This window comes from Onychomys torridus, chromosome 9 (genome assembly GCF_903995425.1).
Source record: "Onychomys torridus chromosome 9, mOncTor1.1, whole genome shotgun sequence".
Classification (NCBI taxonomy): Eukaryota; Metazoa; Chordata; class Mammalia; order Rodentia; family Cricetidae; genus Onychomys; species Onychomys torridus.
Genome location: NC_050451.1, coordinates 52,446,723 through 52,469,026, shown reverse-complemented (window position 1 = coordinate 52,469,026; position 22,304 = coordinate 52,446,723). Strand labels below are relative to the sequence as shown.

At 45.4% G+C, this 22,304-nt stretch overlaps 1 protein-coding gene and 1 long non-coding RNA gene across 3 annotated transcripts in view; one reads left to right on the top strand and one right to left on the bottom strand.

The window, feature by feature from the left end:
- Pinx1 (PIN2 (TERF1) interacting telomerase inhibitor 1) overlaps positions 1-8,444 on the bottom strand; it is a 59,483-nt gene extending 51,039 nt beyond the window's left edge. Inside the window, exons 1-4 of the mRNA XM_036198557.1 lie at positions 8,151-8,444; positions 4,997-5,106; positions 3,230-3,322; positions 975-1,053 (exon numbers count right to left, since the gene is read on the bottom strand). Of these exons, the coding sequence (XP_036054450.1) occupies positions 975-1,053; positions 3,230-3,322; positions 4,997-5,106; positions 8,151-8,169 (301 nt within the window). The 5' untranslated portion in view covers positions 8,170-8,444. The remainder of the gene's footprint in view (positions 1-974; positions 1,054-3,229; positions 3,323-4,996; positions 5,107-8,150) is intronic.
- LOC118590818 lies at positions 8,055-19,988 on the top strand. 2 transcript variants are annotated; one of them, XR_004945861.1, is made up of 5 exons: positions 8,055-8,388; positions 10,487-10,563; positions 13,105-13,193; positions 13,357-13,478; positions 17,028-19,988. It is a non-coding gene; the product is annotated as an uncharacterized LOC118590818 (long non-coding RNA). The 2 variants fall into 2 exon arrangements; XR_004945862.1 differs by lacking the exon at positions 13,105-13,193.
- The last annotated feature ends 2,316 nt before the right edge of the window (positions 19,989-22,304 follow it).

Sequence of the window (22,304 nt, the reverse complement as noted above, 5' to 3'; positions counted from 1 at the left end):
GTTGCAGTGACGCTGCCTAGCTTCAGCCATCAGTGTAGGACAAAGAAGACCAGTCCTGAGTGAGACAGGGTCCCAACACTACTAAAATGGTACCTCTCACCTAGTAAACAGTGATTGTGACATCATCAGACTGGGGGAAGTGGAACCTCTTCTCTATCCACACAACCCATGCAAGAACTTTTTGAGGTCTTGGAGCAGATCAGGTCTTGGGATGGATTCTGTGGCCTGAAAGCTACAAGCACTTTCTGAGGCCCAAGCACTAAGTAACAGTGACAATGCCAAACCCAGAGCAAAACAGTTTTCTCTCACTAAGAATAGGGTGTGGGCATCTCTGAGAAAAGGATCCCAGGTTCAAAGGTCCATGAGGACACTGGTGATAAAGGCATCTCATGCTTGAGTGATGCCCAACTCTCTGGTAGCCAAAGGCTGTACTGGTCACTCATTAGCTAACTTTCATTTTAGTCTTTACAAAGCATTAATTACATATACTATATTTTACTTTAAGTCTGCCAGAAAGACAAGTAATGTTCACAATTCTTTTATTATAACATGTGCACATCATATATTTAAAACCTATATAGTTGAAGAAGTATAAAGTGAACCTCTTCATCACTTCTTCCAGGGTTAGACTATCAGCACATCCATGTGCCCCTTCTTAATATGCCCTGCTGTTTCCTCCATGAAAACTAGGCGTTCTTTGCTGTGGGGCACAGCTATCTAATGCTGCAGGATGTACAGCCACAGTTCTGGCATTACCATATACCAGTAACATGTCCATAGCTGTGACAACTGAAAATGTCTCTAGGACCAGCAAGGTGGATCAGTGGGCAAAAGCTCATTCAGTGACAGTACCATTAAAATACACAGAACTGAGTATTGGTAACTGCTTCCATCACCCAACTCTGGGATCTGAAAGGTCTACAGTGAGACGCACTTAGGATGTGGGGGGGGGGCAGTAGTGTTAGTGGCCTTACCTGCTGTGTCCTGACTGTGGCAAGTGTTGAGTGCTGCCAAAAGCTGGTTGAAGTCATCCTGGTGAGCAATCCAGTTGTCCTGGAAGCACCAAAAAGGATGAGAGGCAAGCCCAAAGCTTACTATACTGTTGACACAGACATATAACAGAAATGGCCGTTAAAATGAAATTGTACATGTTTATTAAAATATGATTTTGTAGTGAAATCTATAGTAAAGCCTTTGTGTCTGGCTTTGAGAGAAATGTTCAGCAAAGCCTTTGTTATGTTTGTGTTAATCAGCAGAGACTGAGGAGTTGTTTTGAGCCTATTTAAATCTTGAAGAAATGTTGTTTCTCTGGAGAATCTACAGTTGGTGCTCCATGACAGCTTGCAGCTGCACCGCCCTTGGTCCTAAGACACTCCTGGCAAACCTGGAGTTCTTACTTTTGATTATGACTGAGATGTGTGTGGGTTGTCTGCTCTCATGGGCAGCAAGAGCAGGATAACTTTGGTCGTTGGAACCCTTCCCAGCTCCAGTTAACCTTGCATATGTTTGAATAAAGTAACTGGAGTGAGCTAGATGGGTGTCAGTCTTTTTAAAGAAGGGTGTACCCCTCTGCTCCTTTGGAAAATGAAAGCTTAGCATTTTGGAGAGCTTCTCTCTCTACTGTGGCACCTGTGACAGACATCAAAATATTATTTAATAAATTTAACTGGATTCAAGAAATAGTATAAACTTGAAATAAGATTTAAGCAGATCCATACAAGAGCTGGAGCATCTAGGGCAAAGCTCAGAAGTAGAGTCCTTACCTAGCATGTATAAAGTCTCAGGTTTGGTCCCCAGCATCACAAAGTCAACAAAATATACATATATTTAGAGGAACTGCGTGGAAGCTCAAACCTGTATTTAAAGGTATATGGCAATGGGCAAAGTGTGTGCTAAATATTACACTAAAGCAATATAAAATTATTATTTTCTCACACAGAGACCATTGGGGACTGGAGATATGACTCAGTAGATAAGAGCACTGGCTGCTCTTGCTGAGGACACAGGTTCAATTCCTAGCACCACATGGTGGCTCACATCTGTCTGTAACTCCAGTTCTAGAGGACCCTGTGCCTTCTTCTGACATCCGTGGGTACTGCAAGCATGTGGTACAGACACATATGCACAGGTAAAATACCCATACCATGAAATAAAATAAATAAATCTTGGGGGGCAGGGCGGAAAAGACCCACACCATGGACATGGTAGACAAGAGCAGTGAGAGCACAGCCCTCCTCTTTGCTCAACACAGCGTGGACTACTCTGCTGAACTGGAACACTTTTGTCAGCAGCAACTTTACAGAACTCTATGGAAGAATAGCCTAAGTCTCTGAATCAACAAGCTCCTACTTGCAAGAGGTTCACTAAGAATGACCTCGCCACAATATGACCCCGTGGGCAGCAAGGTTTGAGCAGGATTTGCCCATACAACTTGACATAAGCATTTCTTATTGAGAAAGCTTAAGAGTTAAGGTGTACAAATAGGTCGACAGAACAGAGCTCTTCTTCTAAGAATGAAAGTATAGCATGTTGCGTGTTTCTCAAAACAGCATTTACAGTTAACCTTACAGAAGCTCTTTCTTTAGTGGCTAAAATTTTAGCTGTTACTCCAGAAAATCTTAGCTGTTCTAGTCAGAGATACCAAATTACTCTAAGAAATTCAATTTACATAAGGTCATTCTCCTAGTTTGTTTGTTTGTTTCTTTACTGGATTCTGTTAGCTAGCAGAGTTCAGGATCAAAGCTCCCAAATCCAACTCTCAATGAACAGGAGCAGTCGGTACTAACCTTGCAAGTGCAGAGTCTGTGTTCAAGAGGACATGTGATAACTGGGACACCAACAATCGGAAACAAGCCAACTGTCTTACATCATCTCCCACTCACAAAGCCACCCGCAGTCTAAGACAAACTCCTATTAGAATACAGGTAAAGATAAAACTTGGTTCTGTGCTGAAATGAACATTTCTTTGAAAAGACTTTTGACAAAGTTCAGCCATAAAGCAGGAGTGTTTCTCTAGGCCATAACTAAGTAAAGGATCCAGAAGGACAAGGCAAGGTGGTGGATGCATGTCACAGGATTGGGACAAGCTAAGCCAAGTGTCCTTATATCTTTCTTCACCCAAAGCAGGTACCATACTCTTGATTAAAAACCATTCCATCTATTTGCATGAATTTCAATGTTTACGGTGACACAACTCAACTCTGCAAAGAAATTCTCAGAAGTCACTCACTTCATTATTGTTTGTAGCTCCAAGTCCCAGGTTGTTATTTTTAACTTTAACTCTAATATGTTCTGTGGCTCCTTGTTCCTGAGCCCCCAAACCCTGTGGAGATTAAACAGAAAGAGATTAAATATAACCCTATCAGCCACAAAGAGAAATTCTCTCTCTTTCTTCACCATCTATTCAAAACAGATGCAGCCCAGAACAATGGTTCTCAACCTGTGGGTCACAACACCTTAAGGGTTGAACAGCCCTTTCATAGGGTCAGTTACCAGACATCCTGCATCTCAGATAGTTACATTACTATCCATAACGGTAGCAAAATTAGTTAAAAGTACTACTGAAATAATTCTATGACTGGGGGTCATCACAACATGAGGAACGGTATAAAAGGGCCACAGCATTAGTAAGGTTGAGAACAACTGGCCCAGAGGGTTCTGGAAGATAATGTCTGCAGCACCAAGGGTGCACTATTATTTGTGAATGCTGATTCTTGAACCCAAGGACCAATACAGAGTCCATGAAGGACCAACACTGTGATGTAGAACACACATCTTGTGTATGTTCTGAAGCAGGGCACAGCTACAGCAAGTGGCAGAAGCCCACAGGAGCACGTGGAGCACATGGCATTCTCTGTTACTTGATACTGCAACATGGCATCTAGAAAGAAGGTGCAGGAGCACTCCAGGTCCCTGGTCTCACCTAGCTCTCACTCCTAAGGTTGTAGGTCATAGGAATAGCAAGTGCAGAGACTGTAAGTGAGAAAGACCTTGATGGACTTCAGGATGTGGAAGACCTCCAGGAAGGCTTCAGCTAGGTGAATGGGAACAGAATACAAAAATGGAGATCAAACATCATAGGACCTTGAAAGTTGGAGCAGAGATGTAGAATTTAATCCTTGGAAACATCTTCAGCAGGGGAGCAACATGATGACGTTCAGTTTGAAAGGCCCTTCTGTTTGCTGTATGGTGAAATGGACAGAGGAGGAAAAGAGGAAAATGGGAGGTGGCATTGCTTGAATGCTTGGGTAGTTAGTACCATCTTTGAAAATCAGGAAAACTTGGAAAAAAGAAGATTTGAGGGGAAGAGGCTTATGATAAAAAATAATCTTGAGACAGCCACTCAAGTATCACAGCCAGGAGGCATAATTCAGTGCATGGTAATTAATGAGATCACCTGAGCAGAGTATGCAAAGTGGCTCCACAGCTCAAAAGTCTAGAGGAAGAAGATGGTCATGACTGAGAGGTGGTTAAAGTGATAAAATACAAGGAGAGAAAAGGGTAGTAATGCTACCACCACGAAGTTCAACAAAGCAGCCACTGTGCGGAGCACTGCTGAGGGGGAGGTAATTTAAGGACACCTCACACCCACTGGATTCAGCAAGAGCCCTGCAACCCTGACAGAGCAGGAAGTATAGTTTCACATTAGAAGCCTCACTGTAGTCAGGAGTGAGTGGAATATAAGGAATTCGAGAAAGCATGTATCTGCTAAAAGAACAATGAAGTACCATTCTTGGAAACACAAAACTGAAGCTCAAGTATGATTCCATGTATAATGAATCAAAAGATAGCTAAGAAAGATACTAATCACAGCAGGAACCAAAAGACCTGGCTGGTATCCAGGGTCCAGTCTAATTTTACCACCTGGTCACAATTTAGTTCTCCAAAATCAATTACTGATCTAAAGCACAAAGTTCTCCCAGACTCTATGAAGGCCAGTTTCTGATTTGTAATCTCCTGGCTTGGCATGGATACTTTTTTTTTTTTAATACAATACCTTTCCCTTAGACCACCCCATCTTCTCAAGCATCCTCTGGCCAAACTTGGAATCATCATTACTCCATGCAGTGTTTCTGGGATCTAGAGTCCATTTCTGCTTCCGCCGACCTGTAAATGAAAAGGTATCTCATCAGCAACCTGTCTTGAATACCCACAAATCAGCACACGCTTGCAAGTAACAGGACACATTCAATGTCCAAGGGGCTAATAGAAGCTTTTCCGTTTTCCCCCGTAACTATACATTCCTGGCATGTAAACTGACTTCGTAAAATTCAAAGTAAAATATTCCCTCTAAGAGAGAAAGCAAAATAAATACCTGACAGACTACTATTTGAGCCTTCCACATCCAGTCACTGGCAACAACCAAAGCCCTCTTGTCACCCCTTCATATTCACTGGCAGCTGCAGCGACCACAGCAGCAGGTGCAGTCACCTTGATGCACATTGCTTCCTGTTGTAGGCTGCACACTACACAGATATTAGACTCAATTTCCATAGTATCTCAATGATGGAAGATATTCTTACCTTTCTACTTTCAGATGAGAAAACCCAAGTCTGGGAGAATAGTATCTGCCTAATGTCTCCAAGTAAAACCCAAACCTTTTAGACAAACCAAGACCCTATAGATTTCAAAACTTATTTGGGGCGGGGGTGAGATGGAGATTCATGTAGTGCCCAGGCTAACCTTAAATTTGCTATGTAACTAGGAATGACCTTGAACTCCTGACCCTCCTGCCTCCACATTCCATGCCCAGATCAACTTCTATTCTTTTTTTTTTTTTGGGGGGGGGGGGGTTCTTCAAGACAGGGTTTCTCTGTGTAGTTTTGGTGCCTGCCTGTCCTGGAACTTGCTCTGTAGACCAGGCTGGCCTTGAACTCAAAGAGATCCACCTGGCTCTGCCTCCCGAGTGCCACCCGGCTCAATTTCTATTCCTAATCTACAGTACACAAGTCATTATGACCATAGGGAGAGTCAATTGTATATCACGACTAATAGATCCTATGCTACCTCCCTTCTTATTAAATACCATGATGTATTCATGATGTAGTCACGAAGCCTCCGGCACAATCTGTGGCACTTCACATTCTACTGCACTTGGTGTTTATATCCATCTTTCATGTGTCCTCTCATTCTATATCCCTGAATATGTTTGGTCCTTCATCCTTATGCTTCATTGCAAGGAGGAAATGAAAAAGCACTCTGCCTATAGCTGGCACCTGATAAAGATGTATCAATATATGAAGGAACGAGAAAGAAGGAGAAAAAGTAAAGGAAGAAAGAAGAAAAAAAAAAGGAAGGGAAAAATAGCTGAAATAGGGGAGCTGCTTTGGGTGTCATGAGACTTTTTTGTGAAATGAATATGAATAAATAACTGACCACTAAGAACCCAGGTTCATCACTACACTTTAATCGTTTGTGTCTTTGTCTGAGACAGTCTAACTCTGTAGCCTAGGGTGACCTTGAATTGGTGGCAGTCCTCTAGTCTTAGCCCCACACATGCTGGAGATGGGTACAAGCCACCACATTTGGCTTCACTGTTACAATTTTGAGGGGAAACTAAGGCAGAAAAAGACCCCCCAGGGTCAACTGCGGCCAAGTAAGTTGAATGTCATTGCTCCTCACCCACTGCATCCATGCAAGCATACCATCATCAACAGCCTCATAACCCAGCTGAAAACAACACAACCCCTGGTCAAGGGGCTCACTGTGTTGCATGTAAAGTCAGTAGGGATCCTTACCTGTACATACCCCAGCAAAATCAAGAATCCTTTCATAAACACGCAGGCAGGAGAAAACCAAACAAACAAACCCACCACAAACCAAACTGAGTTGGACTGATTCTCAATGTTATGCCTGGGGGGGGGGGGGGGGGGGGGGGGGGGAGCTGATCCAAAAACTTGTTCCACCAAGCTCAACAGCCTGGTATATACCCAGCACAACACTATCTCGCTAATGACTGCAGTAACGACAGCTGTATTAGCTGGTGTTCTGCATGTGTGTGTCCGAGCCATGTCTGGAGAATGTTTGTCAGGGGTCTCTGACCAACGCTTGTAAGGAGCCTACCCTTCCCATCAGAAATGCATCCCTCTCACATACTTACACAAGACGCATTGCCATGCTACATAAGGAACTGGTGCCCAGGCAGTGTACAGCACTGCCGGCACTCCGTATTGGTGCAATCACCTCACTAAGATTTTTAAGCCTGGATGAGGCAGAAACTAGCCCAATTTCATGGAAGTCAAGACCAGCTGAATTGCCTAGGAGAGGGTCGAATCAACTGATCTACCTAGAAAGGGCACCCTCCAGTCCAACTATTGAGCTGCCTGCAGGGTGTGTGCAGAATACTCCCTGAAAAGAGAGTGGGGGGTAAACTCCCAAGAGGGGACCAGGAGTGGCGGTGGGGGAATCAGAGGTGGCAGTAGGGTGGTGGCAGATGGGGAATAAGAATCACCAAAACACGCACTGTTCTTATGTTCCTTGATAGCTACACAACCCTCAGGAAAAGTTAAAAACTAGTTCTTTGTGACCATCACACGCCTGCCTACTGGTGGCAAGAATCCACAGCTACACGGATCATTCAGAAGGAAAAGTAGCCTCTGAGGAAGGGAACTGGCGGCCTTCAGAGTGATGGCAGGTGTCAAAGACAAGGAGGCAATGTCGCTTCTAGCCACGGATACCCTCTCCGTCTCACTCAGAACAATTCATCAGCCTGCACCGCCCCCCCCCGGGCTAATCAGAGTGCGGCACTTTAATCGTTCCCTCAGCTTCTCTAGGTCCGACACACACATCTTGGACAGCTGAATTTCAGAGCCGGAAGCAATAACTATGGGACCCGTCTTTTTGGAACCCCCAGGCACTTGAGCCTGGAGAAGGGAAAGAATCCTCCCAGGTGGCCACGATGTCCCAGGACAAGGGACAGTCTGGGACTCGGGGTCCTGAATTTCCGAACGCACACGTGAACGTGCGACCCGAGACTTCGGTACCAGGAAGAGAATCTCGAGGACATCGTTATCTGTCCCGCGCGGGCCCGGCAGTCACTGCCGTCCCCACCCGGAACTCGGACACCCCCCCCCCCCCCCCCCGCCCCGGTCATCTCAGTGACGCGTGCCCATCAACCCATCACTCGGTCGCCCAGCTCGGCCGACACTCACGCTCCGCCAGCATCGACATCGCCGCGAGTCTGCCGAGCGCTGCCTCTGGCCGGGAGTCCGACGGTTCTGAGGAGTCTGCGGAGAAGATAAGGGAGCAAGCCCCTGGGCGCGCACGCCGGGCTGAAGGCTGCACTGGGGCGCGTACTGCTGACGTCAGGTGTGCGCGACTCGCTACCCACCACGTGAAGCTGAGGGGCGGGGCTGCCTTGCAGGATTGAGAGACACAGATTCGTTTTAGGTAAGCTCGGAAAGGACTTGTAGGAAGCAAGCACTTCACAGTTTAACTCGGAAAGTGAGTGTGCACGCAGCCTTAGAGCTGTTCGGGGGCTCCACCGTGGGGACTTTTAAAGAGATGGAGAGACGGCTGAAGAGGAAGGTATTGGCACTATGGGTCTGTGTTCCTCACACTACCTCTGCCGCTTGGGAATGCTGAGAGAGGAGGGAGGGAGGGAAAGCAGAAACAGACATCTAGTTGCCAAAGCAAATGAAGCACCATGTTTTTTTGTGCTCCACGGTGGTGACTCTTCCATGGTCTTCGCAGTGACAGACTTAAATCCCAAAGACTTTTCCCCATTCCGTTGCTCAATCTGCCATACCTGGCATTTGCTGAATGCATCCTGTCACATTCTGCATGCCCCCTTGCGTTCCTTTCTCCTCTAGATGTGTGACCTCAGCTATCCCCCAGGCTGTTTATTTGCCCCCCCCCCCCCGCTTCTCCCTTCAGGGTCCCTTTCTTTGTCAAGGCTTCAGTTCCAATCTAGTCTTTAGCTTTTCTCACACCATTGTTGTACCATGCCTTCAGCTCTGGCCAGTGCCCTGTCCTTCACAAGGGTTCTTCTTCCTCATCTCATCTTCTTGGGTCACATCCACTTTTCATCAGACCCAACAAGGCTCCATGTCGACCCCATTGCAGTCAATGCAGCCCTTCCAGGACGCAGTGTGCTGAGGAAATGAAGTGGTGTTGTTGTTTAATGGCTGTGGTGGGGCAAGAGCTCAGAACTGGGAGTTGACAGGCCTGAGACTCGGGCATGATTTTGCCCACTTCTGCTTACCTTTACAAGTAGAAGGAGGATGAGGAGGTTGATAACACCCAGCCAGGAAGGATCATGTACTTGACCATGAATTACAAAGAAGAAAGAAGAGGTAGTAGATGTGACAGTGTGACTAGGAGGCTGGGTCTAACCAAATCCCCCTTTAGAACATCTGGGCTGTGACCAAATTCTGATCTAGATCACCAAGTCCCAGCCCAGGCAAATGGTGAGTTTCCAAGCAGGAGGACATACAGGAACATTTCCTCACACAGTGAAGATACAGGCTTTGTTGTGTGGCCTCTCACTCCTCTCTAGAGGATCTCTACAGGACAAGGAGGATTAGCCAATGTGTGGCATCCCCAGTGAGTGTTCTTGGACCACAGCATCTGCTACCTTTGGAAACCTTTGTTCATTGTTTGAAAACATCTTTGGGGAGCACCATAAACTTCTACTGTCTGTTTACCCCTGTTTATGAAGAATTGGATGAGCAACTTTGGAAAGGACAGAAAAGAAAGTATGTAATCAATGCAGGTCTGGAGTCTTAAGCAAGTCGATTAGGACAGTGTAGGGAACTTGCTTCGATCATGATTTTTGCCTAGAGCAGAAACTAGACTTGGTTATTTAAAAAAAAAAAAAAAAAAAGTAAGCCGGTAAATTAATCATGGTGGAAATAAGAAGCAACCAGAAAAGATCCTGAGATTATCAGTGTGAAGTTCAGCATACCTTATGTAAATATATTCTGTAGCTGTAAGAGTGAAACTCCTGGCCTCTGCTAAATCCTGATTGATTCTCCAGGAAGAGAGCATGTTGATATGCTTCATTTGTGCCTTACATAATCATTCCCCTTTCATTATTAATGTTGGTTGATGGGGATTGGAGCTCATTCATGTGTAGCCTGAACTTGACCAAGCAATGGATTGCTAGATCCTTTCCTATAACCAGCCTTAGTGTGCTGTTCCCAGGAAGAAAGACCTTACTGGGTGGAATTCCTGAATCAAGGTGATTTTTCAAACCTCAGAGGTAAAAACTAAAGATGTCACACTTCAAAAGAGAAAAAGATGGGTGAGGGAGAAGAGAAAAAATGAATGGCTCAATTTCTACTTGTCTTGGCATCAGAAAAGCATACTTATACTTGCCTCTTCATTACATGAAATGGCCAGGGGCTGAGAGAGCTCTGTAACCTCCTACGGGTGGGGAGTGTGGCAAATGACAGCAGTTCACCCGGGTAGCTGCAGGGATTGCTGGCAGTAGTCCCTCCCACACCCTCAACTGCCAGGACTAAGGAAGCTCAACTTTCTCTTACAGGTCAAAGAGAAGAACAGACCTGCTGTCATGAGATTAACTCATATGCTGAAACCTTCACCCCCCAGGAGATGGCATGGGTAGGTAGGGACTTTGAGGGGTTTGCATGATCACAAAGAAGGACCCTTGGTATGGGATTGGTGTCTTTAGGAGAGAGATTCCAGTTTTCCTCCTCTCTCACATACTCTGAGAATGCAACAATACAACAGCTGGGGGAACCAGGAAGCAGCCGTCACAGAATCCAGATTTGGCAACCATGCGACCTTGGATTCAGCCTCTAGAACTGTGAAGGATAAATTTCTGTTATCTCTAAGCCAATTTAAGTATTTTGTTACAGGAGCTCAAATAGACTAAGACAGGCAAAATTACACATTGGCCTAGAGTAATAATCTTAAATTCTAGACCCATGTTTCCAAAGAGCAAAGACCCAGGAAAGGGTCTCTTATTCTTCCTTTGATGCAAATATTTAGGAGGGTGAATGCACTCACACTTACAGGAGGAATTTTAGTTTAAGAACACCAGTACAAACTTCCTACATCTCTTTCATAACCCAGCCCCTCTTTAAACAACTGGAAACTCTGTAAGTTAAAAGTTGCCGTCAGTTCAAAAGAATTTTAGGAAAGATATTTAGGGATGAGTTTATCAGAGGGAATTGTTATGATTCATTTCTAAAATACTGACTCGAACCTTGAAACAGTCTAGTTATCAGCCCCCAGACCAGGGTTCTGTGTTCTTAGAAGAAAAGATTAAAGATGGGAGGGAGGCTCGAAAGCAATGACAGGCTTCCTCTTTCAGTGTTTCCCCTGGAAAAGACTGATGGGGTATGTGGGAAGGGGAGCACAGAAAGATACAGAAGTAGGGCTGTAGCTGGCTCGGTAGTTAAGAACAATTCTTGCTCCTGCAGAGAATCCAGGTACTCATAAAAGGCAGCTCACAATTGCCTGTCACTCCAGCTCCAGAGAATCCAAAGGCCTCTCCTGACTTCTTTAAGCACTTGCACTCAAGTTCACCTACCCAAACATACACATAATTAAAAATAAAAATAAAGCTTTAAAAAAAGGTTATGCTGGTAAAGAGTTGTGGGGGCCTGGGAAAACAGGGTATCAAGGGGCATGGGTCAATTGTTGAGGCCTGTGTGCCTCTCCCAGCATCCTGGACTCCTGTATCTGATCAAAGCACTCTTTCTGCACCTCTCTCTGCCTCCCTTGCTCACTCTTTCTTCCAAGAAGTCCCTTGCACTGAGGAGGACACCCTGATGTTGGCATGGCTTTGTCTCAAGTCATAAATTTCCCCCTTCTTCCCAAACTGCACAGTTTGAAAACGAACCATGCCCATACATGTAAGGGAGAATAGAGAATTATGTCCCATAATTCCTGTTACCACCACCTGTGGGCTGCACACGCTTTAAGAACCATTGCAGCCCCCTGGATGTGGCTCCCCTGGACACATCTCCCCTCCTTCCCCACTGCCTTGCCTCCTTACTCTACCTACCTTCAGTTCACCTTCCAGCAAAAGACTTAAAAATGGTGTATGATTATATCCCATTTTGTAGTTCCCCTAACACCACAATAAAATGCCAGAGTAGGGATTAGAAGATGGCTCAGTGTATGAAGTATTTGCCTTGCAAGTGCAAGGACCTGTGTTCAGCTCTTCAGAACCCACATGAAAAGGTGAGTATAGTTGCACATGCTTGCAGTTGCATTCCTGGCAAGCTGGAAGGCAGAGACAGCCAGATCCCTAAAGTTTACTGGCTACTAGCTTAACAGGCTTGGTGAGGTTCTAGGCCAGTGACAGACAAACAAAAGGTAGGAGGCACCAGAGGAACAACACCTGAGTTTGTCACCTGAGGAACAACAACCAAGGTTGTTCTCTGAAGTCCACAGACATGGCCATGTGCACACACATGTGTGGCAGAGATGGGACAAAGAGAAGTGAGACAACAGGAAAGAAAGCATCCTAATGGAAGCATAAGAGCCCTTCTTGCTGGGGGTCCCTGGGGTTGGCCTGAAGGCCTGTTACTTCAGTGACTCATCTGCAGGATTTCTAACCATAGGAAGGAAAAGTTTATATCCAGAAAACACAGCCCAGAACTCTTTAGTCTCTTCTCTCCCTCATACCCTTCTTTTTGATACCAAGTTTTCCTCTCCAGCTTCTCACTTTGGATTTCCCTGGCAGGGCCCCTCTTGTAGCCTTCTATGAAAGACCACATCCAGGGGCCAGAGTGAGAGGGCCAGAATGGTCTGAGCTTGCCTTGCTAGTGGGAAGGTCAATGCAATGTACAGTACTTTAGAGTCAGCATTGCCCAGCAGGCCACCACTTACCTCCATACTTCCTCTCCCAAAGGTACCAGCTGCTTCCGACTCCCAGTCCAGGAGCCTTTGGTGCAGGGGAGGTCTCCCTCTGCTCACACTGAGGCCACTTAACACTCATTTCCACCCCAGGAGTGTTTATCCCACCCCAACTAGACATAAAGGAAAAGGCACACACATGTGTTATTAAAATGAACTGTTTATATTATCTCAGTTGAGTCAATACATTATAATGTATTAAAATGGAAAGGTACAAAATTGAAATAAATACTTTCTGATTCATGTATAAATCTTTTTTTTTTTTTTGTCAAGATGACTTTTATCGTCAGTACATGTCACAAGAAAACATTTAAAATGACACCAAAACAATCTTTGAAATCATGGTGCATGGAGGAAAAAAGGTAAAGAAAACAACTGTTGGCTTGTTTTGGCATGAGACCTTGATACAATTTGGGTTCCCCAAAACCACGTGAAGGGTGATAAAATAGAAATGCTCAAAACTGACTTAAAAAAATAAACAGGCTTTACAAAAATCCTCTTTTTTTTTTTTTTTTCTGAACCCAGCCACTTCTCTACATGGTCTGCACTTACAGTAGATACATTCATTATTGTCCAAGGGAAGACAGCCGCTGCCTTTCACTTAAAGAGCTTGGTGGAGAGGCTGAAGGGGTATGCTACAGCTGAAGGTGAGTAGAATGTTCCAGAGAACAGAAAAGTCTAGATGGTCTTCAGGAACAGCACTGAGCATGATGGGGTGAAGGGTCTCTGGGTGAGAGGTGGAGGTGGAGGGCAGGGAGGAGTCCAGTTCTCAAGCAGTGGAGACCAAAGGATGGAGCAGGGTTGGTGGTAGCCACCATGGGCACTGGGGATCTCTCAGCCTGAGCAGTCCTGGGTTTGTCCTCAGCCTGGGAACACTGCTCTGTCAGTGAGAGGTGGCCCTGGGCTTTGGAGAGGGAGTGTGGTCGCATTTCAGGCACAGCAGCATCGGGGAGACAGGCAGGCTTCCAAGGTATACCATGGGAAGGACTTCTCGCCTGGTTCTGACTGTTTGGTAGGCGGTCATTAAGGCAATAAGGACTTTAGCAAACTAGAAGTTAAGGACAGCTAAATTCAGCCAGGTCAAAGGTGAACAAAAGGTGAGAAGGGGGCCCTTTCTCCTCAGCTGCTTTCCCTAAGCCAGCAAGCCTCAGCTCCTGGAGCACAGATTTACAGTACGCAATAGCAGAGGGCTTGCCCTTTGGGAGGCTCCATGGAAAAAAGGCTCATCCAAGACTTGGGCAACTTAAGCAGTTTCTACTCTCCGGACTGTTTCCTGTGGTCATGTTCTGGTGAGTGGCAGGTGGAAGCACCAAGATTCATGCAGAAGTTAGGTCAAGACCCTGGCTCTCATCTTGCTGGTTCATCTCATTGGCCTTGATCACCATGCAACCTGGAAAACCAAGCCAGATGCTTACATGCACCATAAGACTTACACTCAGCTGGAGAGAGGGCAAGAATTTCAGGGGTCCAGAGAGGGCACCCTCCCCTGAGCAGATGGAAGGATCGCTACAAGGGCTATGGAACTATGAAGTCCCACTTGACCTCTGGGGAGTAGAAAAAAGCTCTTGTGACTTGAATCTATTCAGAAGGAGACATGCAAAAGATAAAGGAGAGCAGGACTATTCTCTTCCTTCATGCGCTGGACAAAAGAGATGAGCCTTACAATGCTATGGGAAAGGTAACCTCCAACAGCTACCTGTTCTTCTGGGCTAACTTCTGGCATGAGGCTGGGTAGTCTGACTGCCGAGGCTCTGGAGTGGGGAAGAAGTGGATCTGGAACAGTTTCTGCCAAAGGGTACAACAACCTATCCCTGCATAGGAACCAAGTATGACCTGGGTAAAGCAGATAGAATCAATCTCCTCCATCTTCTATCATGAGATAGCAGGCCAGAAAAGGCTCTTTATGAGATGCCTGGGGCCTGCAGGTATAGCAGCTTGGAGATGCTAGACTCAAATTATTCAGGAGCCCTCTAAGGGACCTTGGTGGGGATGAGACATTTGCAAGAGGAAACACTAATGGCCAGCTGTCTGGGACTAGATCCCTGTCTCGTCCCTCTGGTGGGATGCTAAGAAAAGTAGGTAACAGGACTGTAAGAACTACAATAATAAGCCAGTGACAAAAAAAAAAAAAAAAAAAAAATGTGACTGGCGTGATCTGGGGATATGGACAAAACAAGATTGATGGCAAGTTAAGTGATCATTGCTAAAGAGACTGGTGGATGACTTCCACGTCTAATGCTACATGAGGGCATGATTAAACCTATCCTCTAAGTGACACACAGTACAAAACAGGTCCTCTAAGAAGTTATCTAGCTTACTCCTTCCTTTCCCTGACAGAATACCCAAAGCCACTGGGAATGGGCTCTGTAGAACTAGAGTCCAGCCATCTTCCTATAGCCACTGGGACATTGCCGTCTCCTTTATAGTCTTTAACCGATGTCTGTTCTCTGGCTTTGCTCTTACCATGTTGAGAAGCAGGCAACACTCCTGAGAACACCCGCCAATGAGCCTCAGGAACATAGTATTCACCATAGACACCCTGTTGATTCGCTAGGCTTGCAGGCATCCTTCTGAGGAGCCTGCAGAATTTAGGGGAGCAGCAGCCCTGGGCTGGAGTTCTGCTGTGAGCAGTGGCTGGTGTGTGGCCTCAGCTGCTGGCTAAGTAGTGTGGTCACCAGCCCTGCCTGTTCTTCAAGAGGAAGAGTGTAAGAATACGGGGGACAAAGGAGCTGTTCTAACAGTTCAGAAAACAAATTGTAACAGACAAAATGGAAGGGTTTTTTTTGTTGTTGTTTTTTAACAAATGCAAAGAGTGCACATGTACAAGGATGACAGAAGCTTACAAGTCAGAAGGTGCATGGGGAAGAGTCATTTTTAGGATCGTGAGAGTGTGAAAGAATCTTTGCAAAGTCTATTGTGTTAACTAGTTTTTTAAAAGAGAAAATAATGATCATTGTTATTACCAATAACAAGCACATTAGTTTTAGGGCTTATGGTCCTAATTTGGAGTGCTGCCAGCTCCTTTTCTTGATGAAACAACTTGAATATGTGGCTTATTGGCCATGTAGGTTCACCTTTCTCCCAGAGAGCTCCAAGAGGGCGTTCTACAGCCATAGAATTCAAGGAAGAACCTTGAACCTTAACATCTGACCCACACCTTGCAGAGGGTTGAGGCACATCTCAGAGAACATCACTAAGGATGCCCAGGGTCCTTTCTGGGTCTTTGGCTAGGGCACAGACTTCTCTTCAGATGATTAGTTAGGGACAGGAAGTGGCCTCTTGGGAGTAGGCTGTAAAGGGCTGGGATAGCTATTCATTAAAGGTATATAAAGCCCTTTAAAAATCTCCAACTCAGAAATTTGAGCTCTTTCAAGAAACAGCCCCCAATCTAACTAGAATCAAAAACGTTTCTCCATGTAGAAAGGAAAGGAGAAAAAATTAAAAAAGGACTTTTAAGCCTGGAGGCTGGGGCCAAGGAGGCAGGTCTCATGGTCTGTAAAAATCAAAGGGCCTCAGCAGCAGGCTGTGAACTCTGTTCTAAAAATTTTAACAAAAGCACATTCTAGATTTGATCTTTATGCTTTAGGGACAAATCTCAAGGGTCCTCCAGGCCAAAAATGGCCACATAAGAATGATACTACCAAGCTCCTTGAAAGAGGAAGGCAGGGCCCGAGGCTGCTGTCACATTGGGAAAATGACACTCACAGAAGTCCTTGAAACTTCCATTTGCATGAGGAAATACTCAATGGCTTCTGGTGGTTCCATGGAGATAAAGTTGACAGAGAGATGTGTAATGAAGATACGGGAGAATTTAAAGTCAGCACTAAGGATTTGCTTGGATAAAAGGTCATGGCTTCCTGAGAAAGACTATTTAAAAAAAAAAAAAAACAATAGAATGTTCTTTCTGGAATGAATGGAAGCCTCTGAAATGGGAAGAGCCTTGAGGAAGTAATCAAGGTGGGGGTGGGGGTGGGGGTGCAGGTGGTTCAAGGATGGTGAGTTAGCCGGAAAGCTAGACTACTGTGATTATTGAGGAAAACCCAGAACCTATCCCAGCAGGAGAGTAGGAAGGGCAGGCCAAAGGTGGAGGATCCACTGCTGTTCTCATTACTATTCAGTGCCTCTTAGAAACACAGGTGACTAGATCAGCTCATGCCTTATCCCACATGCTAACATTCCTCCCTTGGCTCTTACAGGCCCGGGGAAAATGGAATTCACACGATGCGTTCCCATCGACCATGGTCATGGAAAATATTTAGGGATGTCAAGCATGGTGGTTGGGGACATACCACACAAATTTCATAAATGTAAAGGAGCACTGTGAGCTGGTGTTTCTACGGCAGAGAGGGACAACGTGGCTTCATCAGTTCTGCTGAGTTCCCTCGCTCATTATGTCATCTCTCTAGGCATGGCTTGCCTCATCTGTGGAAGGAGGATCCTGGGTCCTCAGGGCTCTTGGGCCTTCTCTGGCATTTTGGGTCTGAGGTCCCAGAGATGTTGTCAGCTGGAACAGACAAAAGTAAGGTCTGCATTCTGCAGCCTTATACCCAGAGAGAATGAGCTTGCTCCTGAAAAGTAGCAACTCAGTGTTGTCCTCACAGCCTGCTAGAGACTGGAGATCAACATCAGCACCCTGGCACTACTCCCTTTGACTCCTGGCCACAGAGAGCCTGCAAGAGAGGAACAATGCTGCCATGTGTCTGTGGTCCCTCTGCAGCCAGCCTTGACTTTGAGGAAAAGGAGGAAATGCACTCAGTTCATCCTGAAAACTGCCCACCAGCAGCTGACAATGATGTGAGAGACACTCACCTACACCACTGAGGACGTATGTGCCCCTGAGGAAGAAGTGCCTGTGAAGTATGTTCTAAGTTCTTAACTCTGAAGAGAGCAAAGACAGAGCCAGCCAAGAACTTCTTTTGATTCAGCTGGCCACGGGACAGATGGTTTTCTGCAAAGCCAATAAGCTCCAGGACCTAGGAAACCTGTGACCTCAGCTTGGGAAGGAAGAAGCAGCCTGTTTACAGAGAGGTGAAGCGATCTGCCCCAAGATAAGTAAGTGTCTGAGAAACACCGATCCTGGACAGAACAACACAAAGCGGCTGCTACCAACTGTACATGTTCGATTCCTGCAAGGGAAGGGGTTGTCTGTCTGGGTGGGGTCTGGGGTGGGGAAAGAGAGGATAGCAAACTGCTAGCATACCCAGGGAATAAACTAGCCCACAGATGTAGGCTTGGCAAGAGAAGATATGATTTTAGGGCAAGAACTCAACTCCTTTGACCAGAAATAATTCCTAGCTATTCCCCATTAATCCATGTGGGGACCATCTCACTGAAGAGATTTCCTGAGGAAATCTTGACATAATAATCCCTTTAATACATATCTTCCCCCTGAGCAAGTCCAGGTGGTCTGAGGAGGAGGAGTCTCATGTTCAGCCTCACAGTCAGCTCAGGACCCAAATTTGCTTTACATGCACTGAAGACCCAGGAAAAGGCAACCTATGTCACATATGAAGAAATTGAGGCACAACAAGGCCACCGATATTTTCTGCAGCCTTTCATGTGGCTCTGGTGCCATTACAGTCAGGAAAGCCTTGAGTCTCTCTTTCTGAATTCTTCAACATCTGCATTGCCTGTCTGCCTAACTCAACATTTACTGCCCAACTGCCTTCCTATCTACAATATAGTAAATGTACTCTTGTGTATAAAATATAAATAATTCTTAGACTCCCACTTATCTTCCTGTCCTTTCTTCTCCTTATATAACTAGGACTGAAAAAAGAATGTTCCATGACAAGGGAAAACCACAGTACTGCTCAGAGAGAGAGAGAGAGAGAGAGATCTCTGAAAGGAGAAATGCCCACCCTCGCCTCCGGGGCCTGTTGCTTTAGAGCTGGACTGTACAGCTGTTTAGTGGGGTGTAATTCAACAGAAATCAGCAATGGAGACACCTGTGCCTGATGAGTGAACTTCCACAACCTGGTTTTAAGGAACAGTAAATACAGTAGAGATAGATAGATATGCTATGTTGAACCTTGAGTACTAAACACAAGTTATAAAGAGAATTATGCTAAAGGAAAGCAGACAGACATCATTTGGGACTAAGTCTGGCTGACAACCAGTCACCATTAGGATTAAAAAGTAAACTGGCTTGTTCACTGTGCACCTCCACGACACTTCTTAATGCACTAAGTACATTTTAACCATGCAGAAATACACAACATCTTAACTAGGTTGTTGGTTTTTTGTTTTTTCGTTTTTTGTAAAAAAAAAAAATCGAACACCAACATTATGCATTTTTGTTAATTATATTGGTTAAAGTAACAGCCAGTGGCTGCCAAATATCAGATACATCATATACATATTTTTATACAGAATCTGGACAACACAACATTACACATCAGAGAGAGAGGAAGAGAGAGGAAGAGAGAGGAAAAGAGATAATTTGTTCCTTTGTGGGTTTGTTGCTGTTCAGTTAAAGAAAAAAAAAAAAAGTAAAATGAGAAGCAAAGCTAAGAAGGAAAATGCCATCAACAGTTAAGAATACACAGAGAGAATTGCTACCCCGAAATACAGGAGGCAAAGAGTTCATATTTAGGTCTGTGTCTAGAATGTTCCTCACTAAGAAACGAAAGAAAACAACAGGTATATTGGTTTGGAAAAGCAGGGAGGTGGCAATAACATCATGCTGTCTTTTGCCCAGCACGTTTCCAGCAGGAAGGGAAAAAAAAATAATCACAAATCAATTCCAAAAGTTTCATATTTTTAAAAATGTCCTCCCTTGCCCAAAGCTGAGTGATGCAGGCGTGGGGGCCGCTCAGTCGAGAGAGTCCCTGGCAAAGGTTGGGCCCAAACCATTGGCCTTGGATTTGCTGGAGATGCGAGCTGTTGTGGGAACTCACACAATGGGATGCGATGTGGCTTGCTCCTCTAGGCAAGGTCTCCCTGGCACCAGAGCAGGGGTGCCTCCAGGATAAGCACTACTAGCCAGGCCCCAATCCTGCCTCCTTAAACTTTTGGTGTCAACACAATTGTAAAACTTCAACCTGGAAAGAAAACAAGGCCTTAAACACAAGCTATGGAAGCTCTGCCGTGGTTATGGTTAGATACAAAAATGTGAAAATCCAGATGTAATCAAAAATACAAAATCAGTTTCAATAGGATTTGCTTCTTCTTCTTTTTTTTTTTTTTAAATACCATTACAGTGCAAGGGTTTCCAAACTACAGTAGAAGTTGTGTGTCTGCTTACAGTAACGAGAATAAGTAGCTGATTTTGTTCTAGAATCAGAGGTCCCTGATAAGTGAGAACGCACCAATCGAAATCAACTCACAAAAACAGATGGCTGTCTTAACAGAAATAGGGCGCTGCGCTGCGGTTGCCCCTTCCAATGCTAGGAACAAGAGAAGGGTGGTGTTTTGCACAATGCGCCAGCATGAGGTGCCTACTTATTCAAAACTGATAACAATTCCACTGGGAACATAACTGGAAAACTGGGGCTAAAGGGTGGAGGATCCTGAGGGAGTACCCGCATCACTGAGCTTTCTCCATAGTACTTAGAAAACACAAGGCTTTAGCCTGAGCCTCTGGGCCAGATTGCTTTGGGCTTCAGTGGCTGGTCCAGGCTGTTGGGAGAGAGGGTGACGCCACCTACTGGACAGAAAGAAAACACAGAAGCAAGCAGAGGCCGTTAGGGGTAGTGGGGACCCAGAGGCCTCCATTTGGTAAATGGATGGCCATTGCCAAGGAGACAGTGCCTCTCAGAGTCTCATGTACCCGAGGGGAGAAAGATGTCAAGAATCTAGAAGGATGTCTGCGAATGGGTGCCCCACCTTCTGAGCCTCACCTTGGAGCAAGAGACTGGAAAAGAGGAAGCTGGCTAAAAGAAGTGACCAGGTCCATGGGTGGGACATGAAGAGAAATATGGGAGCCTGTGGAAGACTTGCCTCTTGGGACTTGCAGCATCAGGAGTATGGGTTGTGTTAGGAGGTTAATAAGCCAATGGAGAGTCACCCTCTCTGTGACCAAGAGGAAGGGCAAACATTTGGCACTGGGCACAGACAGCAGCAGGCCAGAAGCTTCCAGTAGCCACATACCCTGCATGTTGGTGTTTGACCTTCTTCATGAAACCCCTTGGAGTCCAAATCTAAGAAAGCCACACTGCCCCCTTTGGTGAACCTTGGGGCTGAATTTAAAGGAGGCTATTTTAGCACAAGAGGTGCTTTGGGTACAGGGTTAGCAAGACCTGTGTAGGATGTGGAGAGCACTGTGTCCCATCTATGAACTGTGGCTGTCAGTATGATCTATTGGCTTCCTCCTAGTGACCTATGTAAGTGAGCATATCTTCTACTCCTGTTTACAGCCAAGAAAGAAAGAAGCCCCCATCCCTCTGCACCCTCAGGAAGTCTTCCTATTTTGACACTGAGTGAGAATTTGTGATGTGAGTCCAGTACTCTGTGATTTGCTTAAAATCTGGCCATTAGAGGAAGCATGGGCTGCCTCTAAAACATGTAGTACATTCCTTAATTTTGGCAAAAGGGGGCTTCTACTCCTCTCTTTGGTCAGAAGTGACCTACCTCCAAATTTCTCTGATTTAGCTTTCCAGGGTTAGTCACCAGGCCACAGCCTACTCTACTAAAGTAGTCACCTTAGAAATGTTCTGTGCTTCCAACCCCGTCTGAGCCACACCATAGCCCACAGAGTGGTCCTTTGCACATTGTCTTGGGTGCCTCTAGAGTGACTGGCCCCTCCCAGACAGCTGATGTCTATACTTTGCTGACCATGGATCTTCCTGCCAATAGGGTACTCTAAAGTGCTGGTTTGCCTTAGTAGCTTTTACAGATACTGTAGTCTTCAATAAATCCCCAGAGTTCTGCACAGACAGCAAGGCCTCCTCTCTCCAAATGATGCATCATTTAAGGATTTGTGATTACAGATATGTTCCCATGAGTAAAGGGACAGAATGAAACTAGAGTATGGGACAATAGGGAATGCAACCTAAAAGCTAAAAATCATACTGCAAGACAAGTCTGTATGGGTCATTCTTGGTACCATTATGGAGTTGTCCCTTTCTAAGAGACATTCCCATCAATGATGCTTCAAGAATGGACACTTTTGGTACTGGCATGGTAGCAAGGTAGCTGCTGCATTACTAACTCTTGGTGTGATTTGCATATTGCCAAACTGACACTGAAGTCTAGGGTGATTTCTTACTTCATTGTAGTTCTGTGACCTCAGGCAGATCAGCTCTTTGACTTCCAGACTCTTCATATTGGGTGTGAAACCACAATTCAAAGTTATTGGAGGCAAAGCACACAACAGGTATTCAGGAAACGCCATGGACAGCCTCATTTGTTTTTCTTAAACACATCTCATCTTCCCATTTATGACTTTGTATATGCAAAGCACATGTCTAGTGACACACTCATCCACTCCAAGTGGCTTTTAAAAGACAATAAGATTTGTGGGGTTCCTTTGT